Source organism: Salvelinus fontinalis, chromosome 30, assembly GCF_029448725.1.
Source record: "Salvelinus fontinalis isolate EN_2023a chromosome 30, ASM2944872v1, whole genome shotgun sequence".
NCBI lineage: Eukaryota > Metazoa > Chordata > Actinopteri > Salmoniformes > Salmonidae > Salvelinus > Salvelinus fontinalis.
In genome coordinates this window covers 40,090,648-40,109,276 of record NC_074694.1, presented here as the reverse complement: position 1 = coordinate 40,109,276, position 18,629 = coordinate 40,090,648, and the positions used below count along the sequence as shown (strand labels likewise).

The 18,629-nt window shown below is 43.0% G+C and overlaps 2 protein-coding genes and 1 pseudogene across 2 annotated transcripts; 2 read left to right on the top strand and 1 right to left on the bottom strand.

Moving 5' to 3' along the window:
* Positions 1 to 3,361: 3,361 nt before the first annotated feature.
* Positions 3,362 to 6,450, top strand: LOC129829210 (glucose-6-phosphatase catalytic subunit 1-like). The gene is made up of 5 exons (XM_055890867.1): positions 3,362 to 3,675; positions 3,937 to 4,046; positions 4,940 to 5,051; positions 5,479 to 5,594; positions 5,710 to 6,450. The coding sequence occupies exons 1-5, from the start codon at positions 3,446 to 3,448 to the stop codon at positions 6,216 to 6,218; spliced, it is 1,077 nt and encodes a 358-aa protein (XP_055746842.1). The 5' UTR covers positions 3,362 to 3,445; the 3' UTR covers positions 6,219 to 6,450.
* Positions 6,451 to 10,603: 4,153 nt separating this feature from the next.
* LOC129828526 (alanyl-tRNA editing protein Aarsd1-like) lies at positions 10,604 to 12,375 on the bottom strand (annotated as a pseudogene).
* A 2,585-nt stretch (positions 12,376 to 14,960) lies between these two features.
* LOC129828491 (putative protein PTGES3L) lies at positions 14,961 to 17,106 on the top strand. The gene is made up of 7 exons (XM_055889525.1): positions 14,961 to 15,105; positions 15,210 to 15,323; positions 15,704 to 15,770; positions 15,977 to 16,078; positions 16,385 to 16,474; positions 16,565 to 16,627; positions 16,763 to 17,106. Exons 1-7 carry the CDS (start codon positions 15,065 to 15,067, stop codon positions 16,769 to 16,771), a joined length of 486 nt encoding a protein of 161 aa, XP_055745500.1. The 5' UTR covers positions 14,961 to 15,064; the 3' UTR covers positions 16,772 to 17,106.
* The last annotated feature ends 1,523 nt before the right edge of the window (positions 17,107 to 18,629 follow it).

Sequence of the window (18,629 nt, the reverse complement as noted above, 5' to 3'; positions counted from 1 at the left end):
ACCTGCGCCGCTTCCTGTGTGAGGCAGGGTCGTACTCTGCGGATGTTGTAGAGCATGAACCTACAGGAACGGGCCACCGCCTTGATGTTGGTGGAGAACGACAGGGTGTTGTCCAGGATCACGCCAAGGTTCTTAGCGCTCTGGGAGGAGGACACAATGGAGTTGTCAACCGTGATGGCGAGATCATGGAACGGACAGTCCTTCCCCGGGAGGAAGAGCAGCTCCGTCTTGCCGAGGTTCAGCTTGAGGTGGTGATCCGTCATCCACACTGATATGTCTGCCAGACATGCAGAGATGCGATTCGCCACCTGGTCATCAGAAGGGGGAAAGGAGAAGATTAATTGTGTGTCGTCTGCATAGCAATGATAGGAGAGACCATGTGAGGTTATGACAGAGCCAAGTGACTTGGTGTATAGCGAGAATAGGAGAGGGCCTAGAACAGAGCCCTGGGGGACACCAGTGGTGAGAGCGCGTGGTGAGGAGACAGATTCTCGCCACGCCACCTGGTAGGAGCGACCTGTCAGGTAGGACGCAATCCAAGCGTGGGCCGCGCCGGAGATGCCCAACTCGGAGAGGGTGGAGAGGAGGATCTGATGGTTCACAGTATCGAAGGCAGCCGATAGGTCTAGAAGGATGAGAGCAGAGGAGAGAGAGTTAGCTTTAGCAGTGCGGAGCGCCTCCGTGATACAGAGAAGAGCAGTCTCAGTTGAGTGACTAGTCTTGAAACCTGACTGATTTGGATCAAGAAGGTCATTCTGAGAGAGATAGCAGGAGAGCTGGCCAAGGACGGCACGTTCAAGAGTTTTGGAGAGAAAAGAAAGAAGGGATACTGGTCTGTAGTTGTTGACATCGGAGGGATCGAGTGTAGGTTTTTTCAGAAGGGGTGCAACTCTCGCTCTCTTGAAGACGGAAGGGACGTAGCCAGCGGTCAGGGATGAGTTGATGAGCGAGGTGAGGTAAGGTAGAAGGTCTCCGGAAATGGTCTGGAGAAGAGAGGAGGGGATAGGGTCAAGCGGGCAGGTTGTTGGGCGGCCGGCCGTCACAAGACGCGAGATTTCATCTGGAGAGAGAGGGGAGAAAGAGGTCAAAGCACAGGGTTGGGCAGTGTGAGCAGAACCAGCGGTGTCGTTTGACTTAGCAAACGAGGATCGGATGTCGTCGACCTTCTTTTCAAAATGGTTGACGAAGTCGTCTGCAGAGAGGGAGGAGGGGGGGGGGAGGGGGAGGAGGATTCAGGAGGGAGGAGAAGGTGGCAAAGAGCTTCCTAGGGTTAGAGGCAGATGCTTGGAATTTAGAGTGGTAGAAAGTGGCTTTAGCAGCAGAGACAGAAGAGGAAAATGTAGAGAGGAGGGAGTGAAAGGATGCCAGGTCCGCAGGGAGGCGAGTTTTCCTCCATTTCCGCTCGGCTGCCCGGAGCCCTGTTCTGTGAGCTCGCAATGAGTCGTCGAGCCACGGAGCGGGAGGGGAGGACCGAGCCGGCCTGGAGGATAGGGGACATAGAGAGTCAAAGGATGCAGAAAGGGAGGAGAGGAGGGTTGAGGAGGCAGAATCAGGAGATAGGTTGGAGAAGGTTTGGGCAGAGGGAAGAGATGATAGGATGGAAGAGGAGAGAGTAGCGGGGGAGAGAGAGCGGAGGTTGGGACGGCGCGATACCATCCGAGTAGGGGCAGTGTGGGAAGTGTTGGATGAGAGCGAGAGGGAAAAGGATACAAGGTAGTGGTCGGAGACTTGGAGGGGAGTTGCAATGAGGTTAGTGGAAGAACAGCATCTAGTAAAGATGAGGTCAAGCGTATTGCCTGCCTTGTGAGTAGGGGGGGAAGGTGAGAGGGTGAGGTCAAAAGAGGAGAGGAGTGGAAAGAAGGAGGCAGAGAGGAATGAGTCAAAGGTAGACATGGGGAGGTTAAAGTCACCCAGAACTGTGAGAGGTGAGCCGTCCTCAGGAAAGGAGCTTATCAAGGCATCAAGCTCATTGATGAACTCTCCAAGGGAACCTGGAGGGCGATAAATGATAAGGATGTTAAGCTTGAAAGGGCTGGTAACTGTGACAGCATGGAATTTAAAGTACAATTCTACACATTTTGCTATGAGTAGAGAAAATGTTGCAGTTTTAAAGCTTATTTCCGGAAATTCTACACATTTTGCCTTGACTTATGCCATGTTCATACTATATATTGTTGCCTAATGGTAAGTCCGCCAATGAGCCTACACCCCTCCATGGAGCTCCTGCTCCCAAAAGCGGTAAACTCTGGAGCTCTGGAGTGATACGCTAGCCCCTGAAACAGGATGACTGTGCAATGGTGAGTGAACGTTTTTCCACTTCATGACTATACGTCTCTTGGTGAGGATTGTAGCAAGGACACTTCAGGCAGTCCAATGAAAATTGATTGACCTATTTATGTCTTACTACTTCAACCACATCCATCATTGACATGTGAAACGAATGGAACTAAATCCATTGAAAATTCACTATTGACTTTGTGACCTGCTACAATGATAACAGTTCATTGGTTATTTCCTTCCGAGATAAAACCCTGGCTTGGGGGTTGCCTTATCAGACTTATTTACAGTACAGTGAGTACCATATCTAGGACCTAGTGTTATTGGTAAGTTATCTTCTCAGCATCTCCTGAGTGAGTCCAAAACCATTTAATGATTGATTCCTTTATGTAACCGACCAGGTGGGTTAGCTGCAGGATTCTGTCCAGACTCAATTTTCACAAAGTCATCAGAAATGTATTATATAACTGACAGATTATGTTGTCTGAAGTTGTCGAAGGATGGGCGTATTTATTGTCAATATATATATATATATTTGGCTTTTTATAATTCAAATGTTTTTTATTTCTTATTTTTTTAAATGTGTTGTTTAAAACTGTTTAAAAAGTGGGCTTAGTGAAGTCTGTGCATTTGTGTGACTCTTTTAGTCCCTATCTTATCCATTTCATGGTCTTACAAGGACATATTACTGTATTACAGATAAAGCAGACTGTAGTGTAGTAAAACATTGTGTTTTCATTTCAATAGAGAAAAGCGAATGCAATGCTGTTGTCCACGCATCCCCTTGCTTGGCTTGTTTTGCCACAAATTGTATTGTGTAGGCTATTTGTTGGGTTTTAATTTGAATTCCACCGGTCAATCATAAATGAAGTATTTTTGGCTCCATTTCAGGGTGAGAGACACACAGACACTGATTGACTATTGTTTTTACCTGTCCTTTGTACTTATTTGAATGGTCTCTATCCTTAGTACAACCCTCCCAAACACCCCTGCCCCGCTGTGTTTTATTACATGTGCAAGGTCCAAAGATCAGGCTGTACATGCCTTTGGGTGGTGGGTCCCTCTGGTATAAAAACAACCGGGCAGACTCATGCATACAGTGCTCTCATACCCCATCACATCTCACATTGGCTTCCTAGACTGACAATTCACTAGGGACAGTTTGAAAATGGAGGCAGTCATGGATGCCATGCAGGGCTATGGGGTGAGCACCACTAATTACCTTCAGACCAACTATAAGGACGCCCAGGGTTTGTTCCTGTGGGTGTCCTGGGCTGCTGACCTCCGGAACACCTTCTTCATCTTCTTCCCTCTCTGGTTCCACCTGCGGGAGTCAGTGGGCATCAAGCTCATTTGGGTGGCAGTGATCGGAGACTGGCTCAACCTGGTCTTCAAGTGGTGAGTCGTACTGCTTATGAATGTGTCATGTGTGGTTTATGCATGTGTTATGAAGTCATTATATAGGTACCCTTCAAATAAACGGTTACTGGGATACCAATTCAGAACTTGATCAAATGTGTCCCTTCGGCTACATCTGGCACATTGACATGTCGATAAATGTGCACAGTCCCTGTCAATTGAATTAAAATAAAATGCAACTGAGACTGAAATTCCCCACATTCATCTTAATTCTAAGTGGCTTGTGCTTTCCAAACTAAGGATTCTGTTTGGCGAGAGGCCGTATTGGTGGGTCCATGAAACACCTTACTACAGCAATACCACTGCACCTCACATTGAACAGTACCCCATGACCTGTGAAACTGGCCCAGGTAAGAAGCATCACTTTACTTCCATATACTTTTACCGTAGTGCCTTATGACATGAAATGTACACTCCCCTACGTATTTACTTGGAAAGTGAAGCTAAAACTTTTAATTTGGCTTTATACTCCAGCATTTTGGATTTGAGATCAGATTTTTCATATGAGGTGACAGTACAGAATGTCACCTTTTATTTGAGGGTATTTTCATACATATCTGTTTTACCATTTAGAAATGAAAGCACTTTATGTATCTAGTCCCCCCATTTGAAAAAGTATTTGGACAAATTCACTGTGAGACTGTTTTCATACATAGCTGTTTTAGCATTTAGAAATGAAACCACTTTACTGAAAACACTTCACAAAAAATGTCATGCAAAATGACACAATACATTACTTACCATTCATTTCTATTGGGCACAACACAATCCGAAACGCAACCAAAACAAACTGCAAATGCATCCAACAAGTATGTAATCAAAGGTTTTGTATTTGGTTCCGTATTTCTAGCTCACCATGACTACATCAAGCTTGCGACTGCAATTTCTTTGGATGCATTTGCAGTTTTTGGTTGTGTTTTAGATTATGTTGTGCCCAGTAGAAATGAATGGTAAATAATGTATTGCTCATAAGAGGCAACATTTGCCTCAAAGCATTTGATCTAACATCCAAAATGCTGGAGTATAGAGCCAAACTAAAAGTTTTCGCTTCACTGTCGAAATAAATGTTTATGGGAGTGATATGCTATGATTCAGTGAAAATAGCAAACGTTTTATAAGTAAGGATGTTGATAATATTCATGGTTTACGATATTGTACAGTATTGTGTTAGATTTTCATTTTACTTGAATTAAGTGCTATGGCCATTGACTGAAGTATGCCTTTCTGTCTGCTTGCCTGGTAGGCAGTCCCTCTGGCCACGCTATGGGAGCTGCAGGCGTCTACTACACACTGGTCACCTCCATTCTAGCCATCACGCTGACCAAGAATAAGACGAGATCTTCCTCTAAGGGCCTGTAAGTTCCAGAACATTCGACCCCTCCTCTTGTCCTCAATGATCTTGTTCTTGTTTGCCATTTTTCGTTCAGTGCTTGTCAGTTTTATCCTACTTGTCTGTGCAGCACTGTTGTTGATGATTTACCCCAAAAACTAACTTCAGTTAGTCGAAGGGAAGGGGATGTGCAAAAGATTCCGTTCGAGTGGTTTTGTTGTAAAATCAAAGGAAGCGACAGTCGATTAAAATGATTACATGTATCAGTAGAAGCCTATTCACCTGTAGTGACACAGGAAAAACAAATTACCTGCTGTGAATATTATTTATTTGCACATTTACTGGTATTCAAGGTTTCTTATAGTCTCTTAGCAGCCAGACAGATTTCAAAACGCCTAAAGATGCATTTGCTGATGGTTCCTCTCCCTCTCCCCTTGTCTGGCTGCCCGTAGGTATCTACGGGGCACTCTGTGGGCGTTCTTCTGGGCGGTCCAGGTCTGTGTCTGTCTCTCCAGAGTCTTCATTGCTGCCCACTTCCCCCATCAAGTCATCTGTGGAGTAATCACAGGTCCGTTTGAAGCCCTTATACCAGCTCTTATAACAACCCTCACAAATATGGCACAAAAATGTGCAGATTGTTCAACTACCTGATGCTAATATTACGTTTTCTATTTGATTTCCAGGTATGGTTGTGGCCGAGGCCTTCAACAGAACCCAGTGGATCTACGGAGCCAGTCTGAAGAAGTACTTCTACACCACCCTCTTTCTGCTCTCCTTCGCTGTGGGCTTCTACGTGCTGCTGAAGGCTCTAGGCGTGGACCTTCTGTGGACCCTGGAGAAAGCCCAGAAGTGGTGTGTGAGAGCCGAGTGGGTCCACATGGACTCCACTCCCTTCGCCAGCCTCCTGCGTAACATGGGCACCCTGTTTGGCCTGGGCCTGGGCCTACACTCGCCCCTCTACACCGAGAGCAAGAACAGCAGCAGCTCCACCCTCTTTAGGACAGGATGTATCGTCACCTCGCTGCTCCTGCTGCACCTCTTTGACTCGTTTAAGCCCCCCACGCACACTGCCGCCGTCTTCTACCTGCTGTCTTTCTGTAAAAGCGCCACTGTCCCCCTGGCCACCGTCAGCATCATCCCCTACTGCGTGTCTGGTGCTCTGAGCGGCGTACAGAGCAAGAAGCATTTGTGAGGTCGGCGGCGGCCGGCATGCACATAGACTTGTGTATTCAGATATGACTCCAGAATTGAACCGTGCTGTAATCCTTAATCATTCTATGCATTGACTTTCTTCCCAAACTGCCCAAGCGATCAACAAGCCATTGTGGTCTTTGTCTACCCTACTTTTATCCAGTCACTCACTGTAAAGGTCTTATATTCTTATCTACACACAGTGTGAACACTAAAATGAAAGGATTATCCAGTGAATTACTCAGTGGCACTTTAGACACAGTGGTGTGATTGAATCAAAACGGATAATTTATAAGTAGTTCAGTGCGAATTCAGGAGTCCAGCAAGTTAATGTTCCCATTTTGAAACGAGATAAAGCCGAATCAAATCCAGGAGAAAATTAGCCCAAAAGCTCTCTCAGGGACTTTAGTGGCCTGCTTTAAAGTGCGTTCTAAGAATATGTTATACATGAATAACTTTGTTAATATTTGTTTTGTAACTGTATTTTTCCTGTTTAATATATTTTTAGCAATTCTGTCAGATATTTATAATAAAAATCTTTCAAATATATCACTGACTATGTGCTAACACTACTATGCATATATATTTAGAGATTGGTTCAGACACATGATTCTACATTCCGTTTAAACGTTTCCTATCATTAATTACACGTGACTGATAAACTATCAGCAAGTCCACAACACTTTGAAACTGCAGCAGTGGTAAAACTAAATTCATCACACTACCAGTGGCATGCGTCTACAAAACAAGTACACATTGTAAATAAAATAAAACTAGTTGTACAGTACATATAAACAGAGCCAAACCAGTGGTCATCAACCCTATATGGAGCCCTGGCCTTTGGCCTCATGCTCACTGATAATCACTGATGACGTAGGTCCACACGTCACACAACCTTCACTCCCTGCAAGTACTTAGAACTGACAGCCTTGGCTGAACCATCAATATTTGACTGCCGGGTTTTTAATCGATAGAGTCTGGCCTGCTTTTTGTTATGCATTTGGTTATGTATTTGCTAGCCTCAAAGCAGACACAATAAAAAAGAATGTCCAAACTTATTTCATTAAATACACTGGCTCGCATTCGGCATTTCAATTCAAAGGTGTTGAGGTCAGGGCTCTGTGCAGGCCAGTCAAGTTCTTCCACACCGATCCCGACAAACCATTTCTGTAAGGACCTCGCTTTGTGCACGGGAGACTTGTCATGCAGAATTAAGAAAGGGCCTTTCCCAAACTGTTGCCACAAAGTTGGAAGCACAGAATCGCATAGAATGTCATTGTATGCTGTGGCATTAAGATTTCCCTTCACTGTAACTGAAGGGCCTAACCCGAACCATTATTCATCCTCCACCAAACGTTACAGTTGGCACTATGCATTGGGGAAAGTAGGGTTCTGCTGGCATCGGCTAAACCCAGATTCGTCCGTCGGACTGCCAGAGAACGCATTTCCAATGCTCCAGAATCCATTGGAGGCAAGCTTTACACCACTCCCGCCGATGCTTGGCATTGTGTATGGTGATCTTAGGCTTGTGTGCAGCTGCTCGGCCATGGAAACCCATTTCATGAAGCTCCCGACAAACTGTTATTATGCTGACATTGCTTCCAGAGGCAGTTTAGAACTCGGTAGTGAGTTTTGCAAACGAGGACAGATGATTTTTAGGCTTCAGCACTTGGCAGTCCCATTCTGTTAGCTTCTGTAGCCTACCACTTTGCAGCTGAGTCGTTGTTGCTCCTAGTCGTTTCCACTTCACAATAACAGCACTTACAGTTGACCGGGGCAGCTCTAGGAGGGCAGAAATTTGACAAACTGACTTGTTGGAATGGTGGCCTTCTATGACGGTGCCACGTTGAAAGTCACTGAGCTCTTTAGTATGGTTTCATAAGACTGAGGGTTACTTAAGGCAAAAATTAAAGTAGGGTGGTTGGTTGGTTGGCGTGGATGAGTAGCCGTATAGCGCGAACGTCTAGCAACCTAAAGACTGTGAGTTTGAATCTCATCATTGACAACTTTAGCATTGACTACTTTTTAGCTACTTTGCAACTACTTAGCATGTTAGCTAACCCTTCCCCTGGACCTAACCCTAATCTTAACCCATTTACCATCCCCTAAACCTAACCCTAACCTCAACCCTTTAACCTAACTCCTAAACTTAACCCTAACCTTGACCCCTAACCCTAACCCCATAGCCTAACAAACGTTAACCAGCTAGCTATGTTAGCCACCTAGCTAGAATTTGTAACATATCATACATTTTGCAAATTTGTAACATAAAGTACTTTTGGCAAATTCGTAACATATTGTGCGTTTTGCAAATTCTTAACATATAATGCAAATTCTTGGATTTACATACAGAATATGTATATGAAATGCTCTGAGACCAGGTTGGTGTTTCTGGGGGGGGGGGGGGGGGGGTTCCAGACACACCAGTCAGCTATTACAGCTCACTCTTGTAGTGTTCCTGTAGTAGGGCCTCCACCTCCCTTCAGCGTGCCATGCTGTTGACTTTGCCATTGATGCGTCCGTCCTTCCCAGCCCCTTTGCCTTGGAGCATCTCCAGCATTCTGCAATACAGACACAGATACAGTACCAAGTTGTTACACATTTCAGATAAAGTATTTGCTTGAGTTTGAAATCTGTTTTGAAATACTGACAAGCAATTCTTCCATAGTCTATTATTTGGCTTGGTGACTAATTCACTGCAAGAACCCACTTTCCATATGTCAAAACTCAAAACATCCAAGTTCCTGAACAGGGGCCAATCATAGATTTCCCAATGCAGTTCTTACTGTGGTCTCAGTTCAGACACTTTCCCACAGGAACAGCCCTGGTCCCTTCTCCTCTCCAACAGTCAGGAACACTATTGTCTCTGTTATAAGACAAATAAACAGGAGGGTTTATTAGGTATTCATAATACAACAGAACAACTCAATTTTCAATGTAATCCGTCATGGTACAGTTAAGCAGTAAGGCCCGAGGGGGAGTGGTATATGGCCAATATACTATGACTAAAAGCGGTTCTTACGCACAACGCCACACGGAGTGTCTGGACACGGTCCTTAGCCGTGGTTATTGGCCATATATCACAAACCCCCAAGGAGCCTTTTTGCTATTATAAACTGTAATTAGAGCAGTAAAAATACACGTTTTGTCATACCTGTGGTATACGGTCTGATATACCACAGCTTTCAGCCAATCAGCATTCAGAGCTCGAACCACCCAGTTTTTAATGCTACTTATTATATCTTAGATGCCTTTCAGTAAAGAATATTAGACACTGACACCTCAGTGCCTATTTCATTAGCTATGATGCTCATGAACTTGTTGTCACCTTCTTTCCTAAATTGGGAGAAAATGGAACATTATCTTTACTATTTTAATAAACTGATACGTTTTTAATAACAGATTACCAACCCAGTCATATCATCTGTCCATCTGAAAAAAAAGGAGTATGTGTGGAGAGACCCTCATTTGTGTAAGGTGAAGAAGTTGACTCTCTCTGGGCTGCTTTTGAAGTTCAAGGCTATTAGCACGGCCATGTCTCTCAGTAGGCCCAGGCTACTCAGTCAAATGAAAACAGTTTGGTCAATGATTCATTTGAAGGCAGAACAAGGGAACTTCAGAGTAACAGGAGGTTTTCAGTAGCTTACCTTCAGTAGCTTACCTTCAGTAGCGCCTTCAGTCTTCTGGATCTTGTCCACTGCATCCACATGATCATCCTGTTCTGTCAAACACAGTCAAATCAAATGTTTGAGACTTTATTTCTTAACACATGTATAGTATTTAAAAATCCCTATAATTTCTATACATCATTTATAGCTTATTAGTTCATGCAATGCTACTCTCACTTTTGACCGATTGAATCACCGCATCAGATTCAATCGGTCAAAAGTGAGAGAAGCATTGCTATCAGATATCAAGGTAAGACCCAGATGCAGACCGTGCCAAAGTAACAATGTTTATTACAGCAACAGGGGCAAAGGTATAGGACGGCCGGTAGGCTCAGGGTCAGGTCAGGCAGATTTGTGGGAAAGGTACAGGACGGCAGGCAGGCTCAGGGTCAGGGGCAGGCAGAGTGGTCAGGCGGGCGGGTATAGGGTCGGGACAGGCAAGGTTCAAAAACCAGGAGGACGAGAAAAGAGAGACTGGGGAAAAGCATGAGCTGACACAAAAACGCTGGTTGACTAGGCAAACAAGACGAACTAGCAACAGACAAACAGAGAACACAGGTATAAATACACAGGGAATAATGGGGAAGATGGACGACACCTGGAGGGGGGTGGAGACAATCACAAAGACAGGTGAAACAGACCAGGGTGTGACAATTGCATCCATAAAGCCACATAAAAACATATGAAGTGAGCTATATCGTATTGCATATTAAATCCATCAGCAAAGTAGGAGAGGAGGTGGGATAGGCCCTGCTGCGTTGTCCAGGAGACCACGACTCCTCACCTGGTAGATATACAACATGACGAGTTTAAATGTACAGTATTCCCTATACACAGATCATGGGTTAATACATCACAAGGAAAGCTTTGGCAAGTGACGTGAAATATGGAGAAATAATGCGGCAGAGTATTAAACTGATCATCTTTTCTCTGGTGCATGTTTGAGTGTTTACACTATATGCATGATGCCCACTTTTTCCAATGCATGGTCGTCTGAGCAGAGGACCTGAATAGTGATGGGGACATGAGCACGAATCTTCTCACTGACTGCTGCCTCCAGAGCCTCCACCTGAGGCCGGCTTCATGTGGTGTCCAGCTCTATGGTGCTGCGCTGACGCCCTATCTCCCTGTAACATGCCAATGGAAGAGAAAGATCGGTGCAGAAATGGTCACTTAATTTAGTGGTCAACCAATGCATTACTTTAGTGTACAAGTGCAGGCACTGAAATCAATCTGCTTTCTGCACGCTTACGAGGATGTGGTCATGTACACAAACATGGAATCTGCAATAGCTGTGATTAGATGTTGCCCTAAGGACCAGGTAAAAATAAGGCAGTATTTATGCAACTGTACCTTCAAGTACACTTAAAAAAGTTGCACCTGAATGCACCGCTTAATCATTTTGCATAAATAGCCAAATACAGGGGCGCAACTTTGGTTTTAGAAGTGGGGGAGATATAATTCTTATGTTCTGTCAGATAAACACTCCAAACAGCCTACTATACTGCTCGGAGGCGTCCGCATGGCTCTAAAGCACATAGTTGCCTCGTTTTGTAAGCACATAGTTGCCATTTCAAATGCCATTTCAAAATGTGCGGGAACATGTCCCCCCATCCCCAGTGAAAGTTGCACCCCTGCCAACATGTAATGGTTTCTGAGAAGCTGAATTGCATGGTTCTGCACTACACATAAGGTAAGCCTGTCCCTGATCATAATTAAGTGTTGCTGCATGTGGTCAAACATCCGCTCCCAGTCCACCTTCAGTTGCACCTCCTGGCCCACCTTTAGGGCTGAACCCACAAAGTGCAAAGCCCCCTGCCATGTCACCTGCAGCACCGGCACATCCCCAATCAGCCCGTGGTCATCTGGCTGGTGATGGAAGATACTAGGTGTTAGCCTGTGTTCTACCACTTCCAGCCCACCTCAACAATGGCCCCATCCTTATCTCACCAGAAAGAGAGAGGTAGTTCAGTGACTTCAAAGATGATAGAATTGATGCATTTCTGGCCTTCCTGTATTTACCGGACCACCTCCCTCAGGAAACAATATGGTGTGTTGGAGCTTGACATTGAAGCCTTGAACTGTTTCTTTCTTCCCACTGATTTCTTCTTTCAGCTCACCAGGTGAGCAGGCCACCACTGAGGTGACAAACTGCAGAGAGAAAGACAATTTGCCAACATCAAAATTATGATGATGGTCAGTTGAAAACACCTAATTTATGCCAAGGACTCTCGCCTTTGTAAACATTTAGCAGTGGTAGCCATAGAACCGACAATACGTTCAGATTCTTCCGCTGCCAGTAGTAGCTACAGATGTAGGATATTAATTTGATCACTCTGTGGCAGGATAACTTTACTGCAATGAAGGAAATGTCAAACTTGTATTGTATTTGAGGTCTAAAAAGCTTTCTGAAGCTTGTAATTTCCACTTAGAAATTTCAGACTTGATTTTCCTTACAAAAAATGTGTCAACACTTACAAAAATGTCCATTAATATAATTCACATATTAATTAAAATTTCTTGTTGCTGCAGGATTACTTTCCTGCTGTAGCAAACTGTCTCAAATTAAGATTCTACATCTGTTTCGTACATCAAAAAGACAGATATGAATGAACCAGCGCCCACTTGTGGCTGTTCGGCAACAAAACATTACCGGGACTAGGCTACATTAAATTTCATGAAGCAGAAAAACAGAGCAAATGCACACATCTAACTGCGATTAGGCTACTGCATGCATAAAGTTGTCAATGAAAAATCAGACAGATTCTTAATTTCAATGTGCAGTCACTACTCACAAAATGTCATTGTATGAGCATGTGCGTTGGGACGTTAAACACAACTAGACACATGTCTGTTAGGTCTGGCTAGCTAGCTAGATTTATTGTGTGGCTAACGTGCTTTTTGATTGACATTTCTTCATGGCATTGGAAGACTAGACATTGTGTAAGAAATTTCTCACTCTGCCTGTCAACAACTAGCTAGCTAACTAAAGTAGGCTACACACAAAAAGAGGACACGTTACTGTAAGAACGTTAGCTAGCTAGCTAGCTCATGCTAACTGTAGGCTAATGTTGGCTTGTTACTTTTCAGCTAGCACCTTTTCAGCTAGCAAGCTCCTGACTGTGACAGCTAAGTCTTAAAAAAGCACAAGACAAACAAATATTATGTTACTCTCTGTCAAACCTCTTACATGTAAAAGTCTTTTTTTTTTACACTGAAACGCCATATTTAAAGCTGCAACTTTTTGGGCAACCTGGCTAAATTGACATAGAAGTGTCAGTCATAGATCTGCCATTCTCATTGAAAGAAAGTCTAAGCAGTGGTAGATCTCTGCTATGTGCACTATTTCTATTCTTCCTGCGCTTAAGTAGAATTTCAGCATTTTTACTTTCGGTTTTGTATACAAGCTTTAAAAAATATATTTCACCGCAGTTTAGACGGTACAATGATTCTCTACACTATACTTGCTTGTTTTGTCACATAAACTGAAATTAGGCGAACTATTAGAAATTAGGAACATGGAAATGGTGGAGCGATTTCTGCGTAATGCACCTTTTTAAAGAAGTATAATGTCATAAATCCAAGGTACACTCAGTAGCTCTATTTTAGATCCCTGTAATATGGATGAGTTTACTAAACTAACTGGTCTATGCAGTAGCTCAATAGCCAGAACTTTCTGCGTTCTTTTGGCAGCAAAGAAACAAAAGCAACAGTAGCTAGTATTTCCGATTTCAGCTTCTGCCTTCTAAATAAAAGCCTCTGAAAATACCTTTCAAGCGAGAATGGGTTATAGCAGGAATATGATATTTTACTTTTGAAGATAGCCAACAACTACAGGTTAAACTCAAATAAAGCATACTACTTAATGGCAAATAAACCTGGTAAACATCTCACAGCGCTCACAAAACATGCCAAACCAGTAATAATCTTCAAAGAAAAGGATACAGATGTGCGTCGAATACAGATACAGATAAACGTCGAAAAAGAACAACTCACGATCTACAACAATCCTTTAAGTGGACCACAAAAAAGACCAAATACTTAGGATGCTTAATAAGTGACAACAAACAAATATATAAAGAGAACTTTATCCCATTACTCAACAATATGAAAGCAGACCTAATTAAATGGAACAATCTTACCAGAAATCTGACAGGTAGAGTAGACCTCTTCAGAATGGCATGGCTCCGAAAGTTGTTATGCCTATTCTCAGTAATACCAACTACTCCACCAAATAAATTATTTAAAAAGGTATACTATGTCATAAGACTTTATATGGACAAATAAAACTCATAGAATAAAAAGGAAAGGTTTACATCTTTCTTAGTCTGAGGGTGGTTTTATCCTTCCAGACTTGGAATTGTATCAACTCGCCACCCAAGGCTTTAACTTGCTACATATAGTTAAATACACTAAAGAGGAACATATTGGGGTACATATTGAAGATGCACATGTTCATCCCCAGAATCTTTTCACATGTCCATTTGCAAAAGATAAAGCTAAGAACATTAACGACTTCATAGTTGAGAACACTATATGGAAGAAAATGTAACTTATTCTACAAAAAGTAGTATCACAATATCACAGAAATAAAATGGTGCAGTTTGAGGCCATGTGGTGGTGGTGGGGGGGGGGGGGGGAGATGTGTGTGTGAGCATGTGGCCCTGGGCAGGGGTGATGTAGTTGATGTTTGTGCGATGTCGTTTGTATGTATATGTTTTGTATTGTTAACAAAAAATAAAAGATTGAAAAAAAGAAAGAAATGAAGCAGCTTTCAGTTTCTGTCTTTCTTCTGGCAAGCTTTTCATCTCCCTCCCCAATGAAACAATCACATGTATTTATGAAGCCCCTGTTTACATCAGCAGATGTCACAAAGTGCTGTAACAGAAACCCAGTCTAAAACCCCAAACAGCAAGCAATGGAGATGAGTTCACAGAAGGTGGGGTGGTCCTAGAGTGAAAACTGAAAATGCCCCTTCTTTCCAGAGAGTTCCACTACAGCCTATAGAGAAAGGGGGGAGAGATATGTAGCTCGAGCAGCTGATAACATCTGATCTAAAAATAGTGCAGGGCCTAACAAATAGGCTGCAAACTATTCTGAGTAGGCTACTTGCTCTGTCAGTCAACCACAAAAGAACTATAAATGTCCAAGAGCGTATTATCTCCCCAGAACCAACAAGATGGCTATGTTACCGAAAAACCTTCCCAGGCCAGAGGACTGGTATGTACTGTATTGCTGTGAAGCCTTTTTCTCATTTGACAGATTACATCTACAAATGCAATATAACAATATGTTCATTATGTTTTCTCTGCTTCTAACAATAGTCAAGGAGCACAGGCTCTATGGTATGACCGGAAAAAATATGTCATCATTAATTTCATGGTGCAAAACCCCAAGGATGTTGAGGTTGATATTCAGGATACCTTTATAGTTTTAAGGTGAGTTTGATTCATTTGTAACCCTGAGGTGTGCATGATCTAGCAAATTTCAGACTTGATTTTCCTTACAAAAATGTCCATTAATTATAATTCACATATTAATGAGAGAGAGAGAGAGAGAGAGAGAGAGAGAGAGAGAGAGAGAGAGAGAGAGAGAGAGAGAGAGAGAGAGAGAGAGAGAGAGAGAGCATTTGTGTGTGTTTGGAGGGAGGGTTGGGCAACTATTCTAATGTGCATTGATATATTAAGAAGGCCTGTGTTACCACTCTATAATGACTGCTCTGACGAATAGGATATGTTGTTATTGCCAAATAACATTATATATCATTGTAACCTACGCTTAATAACCATGTTTGTCTCTGGATTTGTGTCCATGACAGTTGTAAAGATGTTGATGACAACAGCATCTACAATCACATTTGTTTCTATGACAGAGTCATCAAATTTGTAAGTATTCACATTTCTCTGTCATATCAAAGTTCATTTGATTCTCACAATTAACAGAGATAACAGTTGTAAAGATTTGTAAATATGCAGCATGCTTCAATGTTCAGCACGGTAATGTATTCAAAAAAATGGATCCAAGTTAACAGAGCATTATGGATACTGCAGTACATCATGCTAAAAGTAAGCTCTGTATATTTATCCAACAGGACTCCCAAGTGAAAGTCTATGACCGCAGCATCCACACCTTGATTAGGAAGGCTAAAGAAAATGTAGCATGGCCTCGTCTTCAGAAAGATGCCGATCTCAAGGTACTGGAACATCTGATCTTCCACTTAGACGAGCGAAGAGCAGTGTAAGGGTAGACTAATGCTTCGTGTGTTGGAGGTAGACTCCGCAATATGACGTCGTCGTGAACAGCGGAGCGACGGAGACAATTTGTGCCCTCCCTTGGAGCATGCTCACACTGGAAAGAGCCAATAGACTCGGTTGATTCAAAGGTTGTTATTGTTGACTACTGAAAGCAGAAAGTCACCATGCTACACATACTGCAGACTACCTTCTAACTGACAATATGCGTATCAACCTCTCTCCCAACATTATTCTGTCCCTTGTAGCCACATTGGATGGCTGTAGACTTTGATAACTGGAAAGACTGGGAGAATGAAGAGGACGAGGGAATGGCGGAGTACGAGCAATATTTTGACGTACGTGTAACTGCCAAATGGGCTTACTCTGTGTCTATGTTTGAAGGTTTGCACATCAGTGTGGCTTTAATGAGTGGTTTTCCATTTTAGATGATTCAGGATATGGGGAACAAGAAAGGAGGGCCACCTGCGATGGATGATCTTGATGATCTGGTTAGTACAGCAAGAATCCACCTCCACCTCCAATTCACATTTCACAACAATCATTAGAGACATATTACCCCTGACTTGTCAGCAAGTAAAGCAAGTGATGAAGTTTATCAAATGAGTTGTTTTCTCTCTCCACAGAGTGATTGAATACTTTTCTGAAGAGAGCTTTCCTCTGCATTGGACACCTTGATGTGCATTGAAAATCGTTGACAAAGATTCATCAAAGATCATGTCATGTTGATGGATTGGTGTATTTATTGATGTTTGCTGTGAATGCGATGTGAATTAATATCTTGAATTGCTAGGTATTTTTCCTGGTATTGTTGTCTGTGTAATTTGCAGTACTATCTATTGAATGTTCTTTATTAAATCAACTGAAGTCTTGTTTCTACTTTTCTGATATGTAACCTCTTAAATATACTGAATAAAAAATATAAACGCAACATGTAAAATGTTGGGACCATGTTTCATGAGCTGAAATAAAAGATCACAGAAATGTTCCATACACACAAAAAGTGAATTTCTCTCAAATGTTGTGCACAAATTTGTTTAAATCCCTGTTAGTGAGCATTTCTCCTTTGCCAAGATAATCCATCCACCTGACAGGTGTGGCATGTCAAGAAGCTGATTAAACAGCATGATCATTACACAGGTGAACCTTGTGCTGGGGACAATAAAAGGCAACTCTAAAATGTGCAGTTGTGTCACACAACACAATACCACAAATTACTCAAGTTTTGATGGAGCTTGCAATTGACTTGCTGACTGCAGGAATATCCACCAGAGCTGTTTCCAGATAATTTAATGTGAATTTCTCTACCATAAGCCACCTCCAACGTCGTTATATATAATTTGGCAGTACGTCCAACCGGCCTCACAACCGCAGACCACGTGTAACCACGCCAGCCCACACATGCGGCATGGTCTGAGACAACACATCCGGACAGCTGATGAAACTGTGGGTTAGCACAACAGAAGAATTTCTGCACCAACTGTCAGAAACCGTCTCAGGGAAGCTCATCTGCGTGCTCGTCGTCCTCACCAGGGTCTTGACTTGACTGCTGTTCGGTGTCGTAATCGACTTCAGTGGGCAAATGTTCACCCTTTGATGGTCACTGGCACGCTAAAGAAGTGTGCTCTTCACAGATTCCTGGTTTCAACTGTACCGGGCAGATGGCGTCGTGTTGGCGAGCGGTTTGCTGATGTCATCGTTGTGAACAGAGTGCCCCATGGTGGCGGTGGGGTTATGGTATGAACACAATTGCATTTTATCGATGGCCATTTGAATGCACAGAGATACTGTGATGAGATCCTGATGCCAATTGTCGTGCCATTCTTCCACGGCCGTCACCTCGTGTTTCAGCATGATAATGCATGGCCCCATGTTGCAAGGAACTGTACACAATTCCTGGAAGCTGAAAATGGCCTGCATACTCACCAGACCTGTCACCCATTGAGCGTGTTTGGGATGCTCTGGATCGACGTGTACGAAAGCGTGTTCCAGTTCCCTCCCAACGTCCAGTAACTTCGCACAGCCATTGAAGAGGAGTGGGACAACATTCCACAGACCACAATCAACAGCCTGATCAACTCCATGCGAAGGAAATGTGTAGCACTGCGTGAGGCAAATGGTGGTCTCACCAGATACTGACTGGTTTTCTGATCCATGCTCTTACCTTTTTTTTAAGGTGTCTGTGACCATCATATGCATATCATGTGAAATCCATAGATTAGGCCTAACTAATTTATTTCAATTGACTCATTTTCCTTATATGAACTGTAACTCAATAATATCTTTGAAATTGTTGCATGTTGTGTTCATATTTTTGGTTCGGTGTCTATTTAACAGCCACAGAAGTATAAACCTACATCAATAAATGCACAAACGGTTATTGCAGTGATTGACTTAATCATCTAAATTGAAATGCAAGCCATATGCTGTATCTCACCCTGTAACGCTATAACTGAAAACCTTCAACTTTATCTACTTGTGGGATCCCTAGGC